At 39.9% G+C, this 17,530-nt stretch overlaps 1 protein-coding gene across 1 annotated transcript in view; it reads right to left on the bottom strand.

Moving 5' to 3' along the window:
* The window catches only part of bnip2 (BCL2 interacting protein 2), a 58,718-nt gene that overhangs the window by 1,619 nt on the left and 39,569 nt on the right, over positions 1-17,530 (bottom strand). The window contains exons 7-9 of the mRNA XM_090230801.1: positions 16,873-17,004; positions 13,486-13,572; positions 13,213-13,311 (exon numbers count right to left, since the gene is read on the bottom strand). Coding sequence (XP_090086927.1) covers positions 13,213-13,311; positions 13,486-13,572; positions 16,873-17,004 — 318 coding nt within the window. The remainder of the gene's footprint in view (positions 1-13,212; positions 13,312-13,485; positions 13,573-16,872; positions 17,005-17,530) is intronic.

The raw sequence follows: 17,530 nt of genomic DNA, 5'->3' as shown, positions 1-17,530 counted from the left end.
ACAGTCATGGCCAAAAGTTGTATAAATATAAATTTTCACAAAGTCTGCTGCCTCAGTTTGTATGATGGCAATTTGCATATAGTCCAGAATGTTATGAAGAGTGATCAGATGAATTGCAAAGTCCCTCTGTGCCAATTAAATGAACTGAATCCCCACAAAACATTTCCACTGGATTTCAGCCCTGCCACAAAAGGACCAGCTGACATCATGTCAGTGATTCTCTTGTTAACACAGGTGTGAGTGTTGACGAGGACAAGGCTGGAGATCACTCTGTCATGCTGATTGAGTTCGAATAACAGACTGGAAGCTTCAAATGGAGGGTGGTGCTTGGAATCATTGTTCTTCCTCTGTCAACCATGGTTACCTGCAATGAAACACATGCCGTCATCATTGCTTTGCACAAAAAGGGCTTCACAGGCAAGGATATTGCTGCCAGTAAGATTGCACCTAATTCAACCAATTTATCGGATCATCAAGAACTTCAAGGAGAGCGGTTCAATTGTTGTGAAGAAGGCTTCAGGGTGCCCGAGAAAGTCCAGCAAGCGCTAGGGCTGTCTCCTAAAGTGGATTCAGCTGCGGGATCGGGGCACCACCAGTACAGAGCTTGCTCAGGAATGGCAGCAGGCAGGTGTGAGTGCATCTGCACGCACAGCGAGGTGAAGACTTTTGGAGAATGGCCTGGTGTCAAGAAGGCAGCAAAGAAGCCACTTCTCTCCAGGAAAAACATCAGGGACAGACTGATATTCTGCAAAAGGTACAGGGATTGGACTGCTGAGGAGGTAAAGTCATTTTCTCTGATGAATCCCCTTTCCGATGGTTTGGGACATCCGGAAAAATGCTTGTCCGGAGAAGACAAGGTGAGCGCTACCATCAGTCCTGTCTCATGCCAACAGTAAAGCATCTTGAGACCATTCATGTGTGGGGTTGCTTCTCAGCCAAGGGAGTGGGCTGTCTCACAATTTTGCCTAAGAACACAGCCATGAATAAAGAATGGTACCAACACATCCTCCGAGAGCAACTTCTCCCAACCATCCAGGAACAGTTTGGTGACCAATGCTTTTTCCAGCATGATGGAGCACCTTGCCAGGCAAAAGTGATAAATAAGTGGCTCTGGGAACAAAACATTGATATTTTGGGTGCATGGCCAGGAAACACCCCAGACCTTAATCCCATTGAGAACTTGTGGTCATTCCTCAAGAGGCGGGTGGACAAACAAAAACCCAAGACTCCAAGCAATGACTATGCAAGAATAGGCTGCCATCAGTCAGGTCTTGAAAAAGAGGGGTCAACACTGCAAATATTGACTCTTTGCATCAACTTAATTTAATTGTCAATAAAAGCCTTTGACACTTATGAAATGCTTGTAATTATACTTCAGTATTCCATAGTAACATCTGACAAAAATATCTAAAGACACTGAAGCAGCAAACTTTGTGGAAATTAATATTAGTGTCATTCTCAAAACATTTGGTCATGACTGTAGAGAGAATGATTTATTTCAGCTTTTATTTCTTTCATCACATTCCCAGTGGGTCAGAATTTTACATACACTCAATTAGTATTTGGTAGCATTACCTTTACATTGTTTAATGCAGTCTGTCACAGAGATATACTACATAGACCTACTCTTTAATGCAGTCTGGTATAGAGATATACTACATAGACCTACTCTTTAATGCAGTCTGGAATAGAGATAGACCTACTCTTTAATGCAGTCTGGTATAGAGATATACTACATAGACCTACTCTTTAATGCAGTCTGGTATAGAGATAGACCTACTCTTTAATGCAGTCTGGTATAGAGATATACTACATAGACCTACTCTTTAATGCAGTCTGGTATAGAGATATACCTACTCTTTAATGCAGTCTGGTATAGAGATATACTACATAGACCTACTCTTTAATGCAGTCTGGTATAGAGATAGACCTACTCTTTAATGCAGTCTGGTATAGAGATAGACCTACTCTTTAATGCAGTCTGGTATAGAGATATACTACATAGACCTACTCTTTAATGCAGTCTGGTATAGAGATATACCTACTCTTTAATGCAGTCTGGTATAGAGATAGACCTACTCTTTAATGCAGTCTGGTATAGAGATATACTACATAGACCTACTCTTTAATGCAGTCTGGTATAGAGATAGACCTACTCTTTAATGCAGTCTGGTATAGAGATATACTACATAGACCTACTCTTTAATGCAGTCTGGTATAGAGATAGACCTACTCTTTAATGCAGTCTGGTATAGAGATAGACCTACTCTTTAATGCAGTCTGGTATAGAGATATACTACATAGACCTACTCTTTAATGCAGTCTGGTATAGAGATATACTACATAGACCTACTCTTTAATGCAGTCTGGTATAGAGATATACTACATAGACCTACTCTTTAATGCAGTCTGGTATAGAGATATACTACATAGACCTACTATTTAATGCAGTCTGGTATAGAGATAGACCTACTCTTTAATGCAGTCTGGTATAGAGATATACCTACTCTTTAATGCAGTCTGGTATAGAGATAGACCTACTCTTTAATGCAGTCTGGCATAGAGATAGACCTACTCTTTAATGCAGTCTGGTATAGAGATATACTACATAGACCTACTATTTAATGCAGTCTGGTATAGAGATAGACCTACTCTTTAATGCAGTCTGGTATAGAGATATACTACATAGACCTACTCTTTAATGCAGTCTGGTATAGAGATAGACCTACTCTTTAATGCAGTCTGGTATAGAGATATACTACATAGACCTACTCTTTAATGCAGTCTGGTATAGAGATATACTACATAGACCTACTCTTTAATGCAGTCTGGTATAGAGATAGACCTACTCTTTAATGCAGTCTGGTATAGAGATATACTACATAGACCTACTCTTTAATGCAGTCTGGTATAGAGATAGACCTACTCTTTAATGCAGTCTGGTATAGAGATAGACCTACTCTTTAATGCAGTCTGGTATAGAGATAGACCTACTCTTTAATGCAGTCTGGTATAGAGATATACTACATAGACCTACTCTTTAATGCAGTCTGGTATAGAGATATACTACATAGACCTACTCTTTAATGCAGTCTGGTATAGAGATATACTACATAGACCTACTCTTTAATGCAGTCTGGTATAGAGATATACTACATAGACCTACTCTTTAATGCAGTCTGGTATAGAGATATACTACATAGACCTACTCTTTAATGCAGTCTGGTATAGAGATAGACCTACTCTTTAATGCAGTCTGGTATAGAGATATACTACATAGACCTACTCTTTAATGCAGTCTGGTATAGAGATAGACCTACTCTTTAATGCAGTCTGGTATAGAGATAGACCTACTCTTTAATGCAGTCTGGTATAGAGATATACTACATAGACCTACTCTTTAATGCAGTCTGGTATAGAGATAGACCTACTCTTTAATGCAGTCTGGTATAGAGATAGACCTACTCTTTAATGCAGTCTGGTATAGAGATATACTACATAGACCTACTCTTTAATGCAGTCTGGTATAGAGATATACTACATAGACCTACTCTTTAATGCAGTCTGGTATAGAGATAGACCTACTCTTTAATGCAGTCTGGTATAGAGATATACTACATAGACCTACTCTTTAATGCAGTCTGGTATAGAGATAGACCTACTCTTTAATGCAGTCTGGTATAGAGATAGACCTACTCTTTAATGCAGTCTGGTATAGAGATAGACCTACTCTTTAATGCAGTCTGGTATAGAGATATACTACATAGACCTACTCTTTAATGCAGTCTGGTATAGAGATAGACCTACTCTTTAATGCAGTCTGGTATAGAGATAGACCTACTCTTTAATGCAGTCTGGTATAGAGATAGACCTACTCTTTAATGCAGTCTGGTATAGAGATAGACCTACTCTTTAATGCAGTCTGGTATAGAGATATACTACATAGACCTACTCTTTAATGCAGTCTGGTATAGAGATAGACCTACTCTTTAATGCAGTCTGGTATAGAGATATACTACATAGACCTACTCTTTAATGCAGTCTGGTATAGAGATATACTACATAGACCTACTCTTTAATGCAGTCTGGTATAGAGATAGACCTACTCTTTAATGCAGTCTGGTATAGAGATATACTACATAGACCTACTCTTTAATGCAGTCTGGTATAGAGATATACCTACTCTTTAATGCAGTCTGGTATAGAGATAGACCTACTCTTTAATGCAGTCTGGTATAGAGATATACTACATAGACCTACTCTTTAATGCAGTCTGGTATAGAGATAGACCTACTCTTTAATGCAGTCTGGTATAGAGATATACTACATAGACCTACTCTTTAATGCAGTCTGGTATAGAGATAGACCTACTCTTTAATGCAGTCTGGTATAGAGATAGACCTACTCTTTAATGCAGTCTGGTATAGAGATAGACCTACTCTTTAATGCAGTCTGGTATAGAGATAGACCTACTCTTTAATGCAGTCTGGTATAGAGATAGACCTACTCTTTAATGCAGTCTGGTATAGAGATAGACCTACTCTTTAATGCAGTCTGGTATAGAGATATACTACATAGACCTACTCTTTAATGCAGTCTGGTATAGAGATATACTACATAGACCTACTCTTTAATGCAGTCTGGTATAGAGATAGACCTACTCTTTAATGCAGTCTGGTATAGAGATAGACCTACTCTTTAATGCAGTCTGGTATAGAGATAGACCTACTCTTTAATGCAGTCTGGTATAGAGATAGACCTACTCTTTAATGCAGTCTGGTATAGAGATATACTACATAGACCTATTCTTTAATGCAGTCTGGTATAGAGATATACTACATAGACCTACTCTTTAATGCAGTCTGGTATAGAGATAGACCTATTCTTTAATGCAGTCTGGTATAGAGATATACCTACTCTTTAATGCAGTCTGGTATAGAGATATACTACATAGACCTACTCTTTAATGCAGTCTGGTATAGAGATAGACCTACTCTTTAATGCAGTCTGGTATAGAGATCGACCTACTCTTTAATGCAGTCTGGTATAGAGATAGACCTACTCTTTAATGCAGTCTGGTATAGAGATAGACTTACTCTTTAATGCAGTCTGGTATAGAGATAGACCTACTCTTTAATGCAGTCTGGTATAGAGATATACTACATAGACCTACTCTTTAATGCAGTCTGGTATAGAGATAGACCTACTCTTTAATGCAGTCTGGTATAGAGATAGACCTACTCTTTAATGCAGTCTGGTATAGAGATATACTACATAGACCTACTCTTTAATGCAGTCTGGTATAGAGATAGACCTACTCTTTAATGCAGTCTGGTATAGAGATAGACCTACTCTTTAATGCAGTCTGGTATAGAGATATACTACATAGACCTACTCTTTAATGCAGTCTGGTATAGAGATATACTACATAGACCTACTCTTTAATGCAGTCTGGTATAGAGATAGACCTACTCTTTAATGCAGTCTGGTATAGAGATAGACCTACTCTTTAATGCAGTCTGGTATAGAGATAGACCTACTCTTTAATACAGTCTGGTATAGAGATATACTACATAGACCTACTCTTTAATGCAGTCTGGTATAGAGATAGACCTACTCTTTAATGCAGTCTGGTATAGAGATATACTACATAGACCTACTCTTTAATGCAGTCTGGTATAGAGATATACCTACTCTTTAATGCAGTCTGGTATAGAGATAGACCTACTCTTTAATGCAGTCTGGTATAGAGATAGACCTACTCTTTAATGCAGTCTGTCACAGAGATATACTACATAGACCTACTCTTTAATGCAGTCTGGTATAGAGATATACTACATAGACCTACTCTTTAATGCAGTCTGGTATAGAGATATACTACATAGACCTACTCTTTAATGCAGTCTGGTATAGAGATAGACCTACTCTTTAATGCAGTCTGGTATAGAGATAGACCTACTCTTTAATGCAGTCTGGTATAGAGATAGACCTACTCTTTAATGCAGTCTGGTATAGAGATAGACCTACTCTTTAATGCAGTCTGGTATAGAGATATACTACATAGACCTACTCTTTAATGCAGTCTGGTATAGAGATAGACCTACTCTTTAATGCAGTCTGGTATAGAGATAGACCTACTCTTTAATGCAGTCTGGTATAGAGATAGACCTACTCTTTAATGCAGTCTGGTATAGAGATATACTACATAGACCTACTCTTTAATGCAGTCTGGTATAGAGATAGACCTACTCTTTAATGCAGTCTGGTATAGAGATAGACCTACTCTTTAATGCAGTCTGGTATAGAGATATACTACATAGACCTACTCTTTAATGCAGTCTGGTATAGAGATATACTACATAGACCTACTCTTTAATGCAGTCTGGTATAGAGATATACTACATAGACCTACTCTTTAATGCAGTCTGGTATAGAGATATACTACATAGACCTACTCTTTAATGCAGTCTGGTATAGAGATAGACCTACTCTTTAATGCAGTCTGGTATAGAGATATACTACATAGACCTACTCTTTAATGCAGTCTGGTATAGAGATAGACCTACTCTTTAATGCAGTCTGGTATAGAGATATACTACATAGACCTACTCTTTAATGCAGTCTGGTATAGAGATAGACCTACTCTTTAATTCAGTCTGGTATAGAGATAGACCTACTCTTTAATGCAGTCTGGTATAGAGATAGACCTACTCTTTAATGCAGTCTGGTATAGAGATAGACCTACTCTTTAATGCAGTCTGGTATAGAGATATACTACATAGACCTACTCTTTAATGCAGTCTGGTATAGAGATAGACCTACTCTTTAATGCAGTCTGGTATAGAGATAGACCTACTCTTTAATGCAGTCTGGTATAGAGATAGACCTACTCTTTAATGCAGTCTGGTATAGAGATAGACCTACTCTTTAATGCAGTCTGGTATAGAGATAGACCTACTCTTTAATGCAGTCTGGTATAGAGATATACTACATAGACCTACTCTTTAATGCAGTCTGGTATAGAGATAGACCTACTCTTTAATGCAGTCTGGTATAGAGATAGACCTACTCTTTAATGCAGTCTGGTATAGAGATATACTACATAGACCTACTCTTTAATGCAGTCTGGTATAGAGATAGACCTACTCTTTAATGCAGTCTGGTATAGAGATAGACCTACTCTTTAATGCAGTCTGGTATAGAGATAGACCTACTCTTTAATGCAGTCTGGTATAGAGATATACTACATAGACCTACTCTTTAATGCAGTCTGGTATAGAGATAGACCTACTCTTTAATGCAGTCTGGTATAGAGATATACTACATAGACCTACTCTTTAATGCAGTCTGGTATAGAGATATACTACATAGACCTACTCTTTAATGCAGTCTGGTATAGAGATATACTACATAGACCTACTCTTTAATGCAGTCTGGTATAGAGATAGACCTACTCTTTAATGCAGTCTGGTATAGAGATATACTACATAGACCTACTCTTTAATGCAGTCTGGTATAGAGATAGACCTACTCTTTAATGCAGTCTGGTATAGAGATAGACCTACTCTTTAATGCAGTCTGGTATAGAGATAGACCTACTCTTTAATGCAGTCTGGTATAGAGATAGACCTACTCTTTAATGCAGTCTGGTATAGAGATAGACCTACTCTTTAATGCAGTCTGGTATAGAGATATACTACATAGACCTACTCTTTAATGCAGTCTGGTATAGAGATAGACCTACTCTTTAATGCAGTCTGGTATAGAGATATACTACATAGACCTACTCTTTAATGCAGTCTGGTATAGAGATAGACCTACTCTTTAATGCAGTCTGGTATAGAGATAGACCTACTCTTTAATGCAGTCTGGTATAGAGATATACTACATAGACCTACTCTTTAATGCAGTCTGGTATAGAGATATACTACATAGACCTACTCTTTAATGCAGTCTGGTATAGAGATAGACCTACTCTTTAATGCAGTCTGGTATAGAGATATACCTACTCTTTAATGCAGTCTGGTATAGAGATAGACCTACTCTTTAATGCAGTCTGGTATAGAGATATACTACATAGACCTACTCTTTAATGCAGTCTGGTATAGAGATATACTACATAGACCTACTCTTTAATGCAGTCTCGTATAGAGATATACTACATAGACCTACTCTTTAATGCAGTCTGGTATAGAGATAGACCTACTCTTTAATGCAGTCTGGTATAGAGATATACTACATAGACCTACTCTTTAATGCAGTCTGGTATAGAGATAGACCTACTCTTTAATGCAGTCTGGTATAGAGATAGACCTACTCTTTAATGCAGTCTGGTATAGAGATAGACCTACTCTTTAATGCAGTCTGGTATAGAGATAGACCTACTCTTTAATGCAGTCTGGTATAGAGATAGACCTACTCTTTAATGCAGTCTGGTATAGAGATATACTACATAGACCTACTCTTTAATGCAGTCTGGTATAGAGATATACTACATAGACCTACTCTTTAATGCAGTCTGGTATAGAGATAGACCTACTCTTTAATGCAGTCTGGTATAGAGATAGACCTACTCTTTAATGCAGTCTGGTATAGAGATATACCTACTCTTTAATGCAGTCTGGTATAGAGATAGACCTACTCTTTAATGCAGTCTGGTATAGAGATAGACCTACTCTTTAATGCAGTCTGGTATAGAGATAGACCTACTCTTTAATGCAGTCTGGTATAGAGATATACCTACTCTTTAATGCAGTCTGGTATAGAGATAGACCTACTCTTTAATGCAGTCTGGTATAGAGATAGACCTACTCTTTAATGCAGTCTGGTATAGAGATAGACCTACTCTTTAATGCAGTCTGGTATAGAGATAGACCTACTCTTTAATGCAGTCTGGTATAGAGATATACTACATAGACCTACTCTTTAATGCAGTCTGGTATAGAGATATACTACATAGACCTACTCTTTAATGCAGTCTGGTATAGAGATAGACGTATTCTTTAATGCAGTCTGGTATAGAGATATACTACATAGACCTACTCTTTAATGCAGTCTGGTATAGAGATATACTACATAGACCTACTCTTTAATGCAGTCTGGTATAGAGATAGACCTATTCTTTAATGCAGTCTGGTATAGAGATATACCTACTCTTTAATGCAGTCTGGTATAGAGATATACTACATAGACCTACTCTTTAATGCAGTCTGGTATAGAGATAGACCTACTCTTTAATGCAGTCTGGTATAGAGATCGACCTACTCTTTAATGCAGTCTGGTATAGAGATAGACCTACTCTTTAATGCAGTCTGGTATAGAGATAGACCTACTCCTTAATGCAGTCTGGTATAGAGATAGACCTACTCTTTAATGCAGTCTGGTATAGAGATATACTACATAGACCTACTCTTTAATGCAGTCTGGTATAGAGATAGACCTACTCTTTAATGCAGTCTGGTATAGAGATAGACCTACTCTTTAATGCAGTCTGGTATAGAGATATACTACATAGACCTACTCTTTAATGCAGTCTGGTATAGAGATAGACCTACTCTTTAATGCAGTCTGGTATAGAGATAGACCTACTCTTTAATGCAGTCTGGTATAGAGATATACCTACTCTTTAATGCAGTCTGGTATAGAGATATACTACATAGACCTACTCTTTAATGCAGTCTGGTATAGAGATAGACCTACTCTTTAATGCAGTCTGGTATAGAGATAGACCTACTCTTTAATGCAGTCTGGTATAGAGATATACTACATAGACCTACTCTTTAATGCAGTCTGGTATAGAGATAGACCTACTCTTTAATGCAGTCTGGTATAGAGATAGACCTACTCTTTAATGCAGTCTGGTATAGAGATAGACCTACTCTTTAATACAGTCTGGTATAGAGATATACTACATAGACCTACTCTTTAATGCAGTCTGGTATAGAGATAGACCTACTCTTTAATACAGTCTGGTATAGAGATATACTACATAGACCTACTCTTTAATGCAGTCTGGTATAGAGATATACTACATAGACCTACTCTTTAATGCAGTCTGGTATAGAGATAGACCTACTCTTTAATGCAGTCTGGTATAGAGATATACTACATAGACCTACTCTTTAATGCAGTCTGGTATAGAGATAGACCTACTCTTTAATGCAGTCTGGTATAGAGATATACTACATAGACCTACTCTTTAATGCAGTCTGGTATAGAGATAGACCTACTCTTTAATGCAGTCTGGTATAGAGATAGACCTACTCTTTAATGCAGTCTGGTATAGAGATATACTACATAGACCTACTCTTTAATGCAGTCTGGTATAGAGATAGACCTACTCTTTAATGCAGTCTGGTATAGAGATAGACCTACTCTTTAATGCAGTCTGGTATAGAGATATACTACATAGACCTACTCTTTAATGCAGTCTGGTATAGAGATATACTACATAGACCTACTCTTTAATGCAGTCTGGTATAGAGATAGACCTACTCTTTAATGCAGTCTGGTATAGAGATAGACCTACTCTTTAATACAGTCTGGTATAGAGATATACTACATAGACCTACTCTTTAATGCAGTCTGGTATAGAGATATACTACATAGACCTACTCTTTAATGCAGTCTGGTATAGAGATAGACCTACTCTTTAATGCAGTCTGGTATAGAGATATACTACATAGACCTACTCTTTAATGCAGTCTGGTATAGAGATAGACCTACTCTTTAATGCAGTCTGGTATAGAGATAGACCTACTCTTTAATGCAGTCTGGTATAGAGATAGACCTACTCTTTAATGCAGTCTGTCACAGAGATATACTACATAGACCTACTCTTTAATGCAGTCTGGTATAGAGATATACTACATAGACCTACTCTTTAATGCAGTCTGGTATAGAGATAGACGTATTCTTTAATGCAGTCTGGTATAGAGATATACTACATAGACCTACTCTTTAATGCAGTCTGGTATAGAGATATACTACATAGACCTACTCTTTAATGCAGTCTGGTATAGAGATAGACCTATTCTTTAATGCAGTCTGGTATAGAGATATACCTACTCTTTAATGCAGTCTGGTATAGAGATATACTACATAGACCTACTCTTTAATGCAGTCTGGTATAGAGATAGACCTACTCTTTAATGCAGTCTGGTATAGAGATCGACCTACTCTTTAATGCAGTCTGGTATAGAGATAGACCTACTCTTTAATGCAGTCTGGTATAGAGATAGACCTACTCCTTAATGCAGTCTGGTATAGAGATAGACCTACTCTTTAATGCAGTCTGGTATAGAGATATACTACATAGACCTACTCTTTAATGCAGTCTGGTATAGAGATAGACCTACTCTTTAATGCAGTCTGGTATAGAGATAGACCTACTCTTTAATGCAGTCTGGTATAGAGATATACTACATAGACCTACTCTTTAATGCAGTCTGGTATAGAGATAGACCTACTCTTTAATGCAGTCTGGTATAGAGATAGACCTACTCTTTAATGCAGTCTGGTATAGAGATATACCTACTCTTTAATGCAGTCTGGTATAGAGATATACTACATAGACCTACTCTTTAATGCAGTCTGGTATAGAGATAGACCTACTCTTTAATGCAGTCTGGTATAGAGATAGACCTACTCTTTAATGCAGTCTGGTATAGAGATATACTACATAGACCTACTCTTTAATGCAGTCTGGTATAGAGATAGACCTACTCTTTAATGCAGTCTGGTATAGAGATAGACCTACTCTTTAATGCAGTCTGGTATAGAGATAGACCTACTCTTTAATACAGTCTGGTATAGAGATATACTACATAGACCTACTCTTTAATGCAGTCTGGTATAGAGATAGACCTACTCTTTAATACAGTCTGGTATAGAGATATACTACATAGACCTACTCTTTAATGCAGTCTGGTATAGAGATATACTACATAGACCTACTCTTTAATGCAGTCTGGTATAGAGATAGACCTACTCTTTAATGCAGTCTGGTATAGAGATATACTACATAGACCTACTCTTTAATGCAGTCTGGTATAGAGATAGACCTACTCTTTAATGCAGTCTGGTATAGAGATATACTACATAGACCTACTCTTTAATGCAGTCTGGTATAGAGATAGACCTACTCTTTAATGCAGTCTGGTATAGAGATAGACCTACTCTTTAATGCAGTCTGGTATAGAGATATACTACATAGACCTACTCTTTAATGCAGTCTGGTATAGAGATAGACCTACTCTTTAATGCAGTCTGGTATAGAGATAGACCTACTCTTTAATGCAGTCTGGTATAGAGATATACTACATAGACCTACTCTTTAATGCAGTCTGGTATAGAGATATACTACATAGACCTACTCTTTAATGCAGTCTGGTATAGAGATAGACCTACTCTTTAATGCAGTCTGGTATAGAGATAGACCTACTCTTTAATACAGTCTGGTATAGAGATATACTACATAGACCTACTCTTTAATGCAGTCTGGTATAGAGATATACTACATAGACCTACTCTTTAATGCAGTCTGGTATAGAGATAGACCTACTCTTTAATGCAGTCTGGTATAGAGATATACTACATAGACCTACTCTTTAATGCAGTCTGGTATAGAGATAGACCTACTCTTTAATGCAGTCTGGTATAGAGATAGACCTACTCTTTAATGCAGTCTGGTATAGAGATAGACCTACTCTTTAATGCAGTCTGTCACAGAGATATACTACATAGACCTACTCTTTAATGCAGTCTGGTATAGAGATATACTACATAGACCTACTCTTTAATGCAGTCTGGTATAGAGATATACTACATAGACCTACTCTTTAATGCAGTCTGGTATAGAGATAGACCTACTCTTTAATGCAGTCTGGTATAGAGATAGACCTACTCTTTAATGCAGTCTGGTATAGAGATATACTACATAGACCTACTCTTTAATGCAGTCTGGTATAGAGATATACTACATAGACCTACTCTTTAATGCAGTCTGGTATAGAGATATACCTACTCTTTAATGCAGTCTGGTATAGAGATAGACCTACTCTTTAATGCAGTCTGGTATAGAGATATACTACATAGACTTACTCTTTAATGCAGTCTGGTATAGAGATATACCTACTCTTTAATGCAGTCTGGTATAGAGATAGACCTACTCTTTAATGCAGTCTGGTATAGAGATATACTACATAGACTTACTCTTTAATGCAGTCTGGAATAGAGACGTATTCCATAGGAACCAGTTCAGAAAGGTCTGTCAAGTTGAACACAAATTGGATCTTCTGGCTGAACTTTGAGCTGAAACAAGGAAAGCAGAAGACATTTAGGGAATGATGTGATAGGTCTTTATTTTCCAACATCTTAATTATGAAAACATAGAGGCACCTACTGTACCTTATGAAAGGTTATTACCTACCTCAGGAAGTGTTTGGTGACGGTTATGAAGAAGAGTTATAACACTTGACCACCTACCTTATAAAGGGTTTGGTGAGGGCCAGGAGGGTGCGGATAAACCAGGAGGGGTGGACGATAATCAAAGACTTCAAATTCTTCCTTAACCTGAAAGAGGAGAAAGGGCATGTCCTTAGTGAACATCCAATGGTTCGGCAATGGGCATCCCCGGCTGCTTAGGCAATGGGCATCCCCGGCTGCTTAGGCAATGGGCATCCCCGGCTGCTTAGGCAATGGGCATCCCCGGCTGCTTAGGCAATGGGCATCCCCGGCTGCTTAGGCAATGGGCATCACCAGTTGTTTAGGCAATGGGCATCCCCGGCTGCTTAGGCAATGGGCATCCCCGGCTGCTTGGGCAATGGGCATCCCCGGCTGCTTAGGCAATGGGCTCCCCGGCTGCTTAGGCAATGGGCATCCCCGGCTGCTTAGGCAATGGGCATCCCCGGCTGCTTAGGCAATGGGCATCCCCGGCTGCTTAGGCAATGGGCATCCCCGGCTGCTTAGGCAATGGGCATCACCAGTTGTTTAGGCAATGGGCATCCCCGGCTGCTTGGGCAATGGGCATCCCCGGCTGCTTGGGCAATGGGCATCCCCGGCTGCTTGGGCAATGGGCATCCCCGGCTGCTTGGGCAATGGGCATCCCCGGCTGCTTAGGCAATGGGCATCCCCGGCTGCTTAGGCAATGGGCATCCCCGGCTGCTTAGGCAATGGGCATCCCCGGCTGCTTAGGCAATGGGCATCCCCGGCTGCTTAGGCAATGGGCATCACCAGTTGCTTAGGCAATGGGCATCACCAGTTGTTTAGGCAATGGGCATCATAAATAGGCCATAGTGGTGAAAATAATTACAATTTAGCAATTAAACACGGGAGTGATAGATGTGCAGAAGATGTGCAAGTAGAGATACTGGGGTGCAAAAGAGCAAGAACCTAAATAACAATATGGGGATGAGGTAGTTGGGTGGGTTATTTACAGATTGGCTGTGTACAGGTACAGTGATCGGTAAGCTTCTCTGATAGCTGATGCTTAAAGTTAGAGAGGGAGATGTAAGTCTCCAGCTTCAGTGATTTTTGCAATTCGTTCCAGTCATTGGCAGCAGAGAACTGGAAGGAAAGGCAGCCAAAGGAAGTGTTGGCTTTGGGGGTGACCAGTAAAATACACCTGCCGCAGCGCATACTACAGGTGGGTGTTGCTATGGTGACCAGTGAGCTGAGATAAGGCGGTATCTTTACCTAGCAAAGACTTGTAGAAGACCTGGAGCCAGTGGGCTTGGCGACGAATATGTAGCGAGAGCCAGCCAACGAGAGCATACAGGTCACAGTGTATACAGGTAATTCGTAGTATATGGGGCTTTGGTGACAAAACGGATGGCACTGTGATAGACTACATCCAGTTTGCTGAGTAGAGTGTTGGAGGATATTTTGTAAATGACATCGCAGAAGTCAAGGATTGGTAGGATAGTCAGTTTTACGAGGGTATGTTTGGCAGCATGAGTGAAGGAGGCTTTGTTGCGAAATAGGAAGCCGATTCTAGATTTAATTTTGGATTGGAGATGTTTAATGTGAGTCTGGATGGAGAGTTTACAGTCTAACCAGACACCTAGGTATTTGTAGTTGTCCACATATTCTAAGTCAGAACGGTCCAGAGTAGTGATGCTAGTGGGGCGGGCGGGTAAGGGCAGCAGTCGGTTGAAGAGCATGCATTTAGTTTTACTAGCGTTTAAGAGTAGTTGGAGGCCACGGAAGGAGAGTTGTATGGCATTGAAGCTCGTTTGGAGGTTAGTTAACACAGTGTCCAAAGAAGGGCCAGAAGAATACAGAATGCTGTCGTCTACGTAGAGGTGGATCAGAGAATTACCAGCGGCAAGAGCGACATCATTGATGTATACAGAGAAAAAGTCAGCCTGAGAATTGAACCCTGTGGCACCTCCATAGAGACTGCCAGAGGTCCGGACAACAGGCCCTCTGATTTGACACACTGAACTCTATTTGATAAGAAGTTGGTGAACATGGCGAGGCAGTCATTTGAGAAAGGATATTGTGTACGCCGATAAGAATACGGTGATTGACAGAGTCGAAAGCCTTGGCCAGGTTGATGAAGACGGCTGCACAGTACTGTCTTTTATCGATGGCGGTTATGATATTGTTTAGGACCTTGAGCGTGGCTGATGTGCACCCATGACCAGTTCGGAAACCACATTGCATAGTGGAGAAGGACCGGTGGGATTCGAAATGGTTGGTGATCTGTTTTTTAACTTGGCTTTCAAAGATTTTAGAAAGGCAGGGTAGGATAGATAGATATAGGTCTGTAGCAGTTTGGGTCTAGAGTGTCTCCAACATTGAAGAGGGGAATGACCGCGGCAGCGTTCCAATCTCAGGCAATATGAAAGAGTTTGAACAGGCTAGTAATAGGGGTTGCAACAATGGACTTTACACACATACACCACTTATCTTAACGGTGTATGTTGTGGTAGAGTAGTGTGTTGTATTGTAGATATGTTGTGGTAGAGCAGTGTGTTGTAATGTAGATACAGTTGAAGTCAGAAGTTTACATACACTTAGTATGGAGTCATTAAAACTCATTTTTCAACCACTCCACAGATTTCTTGTTAACCTCTCTGCGCACGGTACCCGGTAGAGGGATGAAATTCGACAACATACGGTGATCGCTACATAAATAGTAATCTTGCTAATCCAACTGCGTTGTCAGATTTAAAAAAGGATTTGCTGCGAAAGAATACGGTGCGATTATCTGAGGATAGAGCACCATAAAAAACAACTATTTCAACCAGCACAGGCGTAACAAAATCACAAACTGTAATAAAATAAATGGTTTACCTTTGACGATCTTCCTCTGTTTGCAATCCCAATGCTCATTGTTACACAATGAATTGTCTATTGTTTGATCAAATCCGTTTTTATAGCCTAACACGAAACATTTTGTGAACCGCTTGTGTAGTGAATTCCGTCTCATTCCATTTGACGACACATTCCAGGTAAATCACCCACACAGAACGTGACTTTTCCAGTCATGTTTGGTTTCACTGCAATCAACTGGTTTGTTTGTAACACAATCAAACCTGATGGGCCATTTCGCGGGACGTATTGACTGAAAGAAACCGATTTGAAGACAACAAGTAATGACATCACAAAGCACCAATGATATGACCACTGTTTGGTTGATTGACAGTATTTTAACCCAATGACCACTGATCGTCTTGAAATCTAGCTGGGTAGATAGCCAATGAGCCGAGGTAAATGTTAATATGCAACGGTTGTGTTGGAAGACCAACCCATGTCGTAAACTCCGTAACTGGTCTACTGCGCAACAGGTACCATGGTAACAAAATAACTGGGCTACTGGGTAACAGGTCTACTGGGTACCAGAGTAACTGTGATACTATGTCTCACCTGCGGTCGATCTGCTGATAGCACTTCCTGAGCCAGCCCACACTGGGCATCTTCTTCCTGGACGTGGCGCCGTTCAGATACACTATCATATAGTTCTCTGCTACCAAGAGCTCCAAAGTGCCGATCACATACCTGATAACACACAACAACAGAGAGGGGTGAGGGTTAGGTTACAGAGAGGGGTGAGGGTTAGGTTACAGAGAGGGGTGAGGGTTAGGTTAAAGAGAGAGGTGAGGGCTAGGTTAAAGAGAGGGGTGAGGGTTAGGTTAAAGAGAGGGGTGAGGGTTAGGTTAAAGAGAGGGGTGGGGGCTAGGTTAAAGAGAGGGGTGAGGGTTGGGATAAAGAGAGGGGTGAGGGTTAGGATAAAGAGAGGGGTGAGGGTTAGGATAAAGAGAGGGGTGAGGGTTAGGATAAAGAGAGGGGTGAGGGTTAGGTTAAAGAGAGGGGTGAGGGCTAGGTGACAGAGAGGGGTGAGGGTTAGGTTAAAGAGTGGGGTGAGGGTTAGGTGACAGAGAGGGGTGAGGGTCAGGTGACAGAGAGGGGTGAGGGTTAGGATAAAGAGAGGGGTGAGGGTTAGGATAAAGAGAGGGGTGAGGGTTAGGTGACAGAGAGGGGTGAGGGTTAGGTGGCAGAGAGGGGTGAGGGTTAGGTGGCAGAG

This window comes from Oncorhynchus mykiss, chromosome 4 (assembly GCF_057628025.1).
Source record: "Oncorhynchus mykiss isolate SJ-2025 chromosome 4, ASM5762802v1, whole genome shotgun sequence".
In the NCBI taxonomy this organism is placed as follows: domain Eukaryota; kingdom Metazoa; phylum Chordata; class Actinopteri; order Salmoniformes; family Salmonidae; genus Oncorhynchus; species Oncorhynchus mykiss.
The sequence above is the reverse complement of the archived record's forward strand: the minus strand, read 5'-3'. Positions and strand labels throughout refer to the sequence as shown.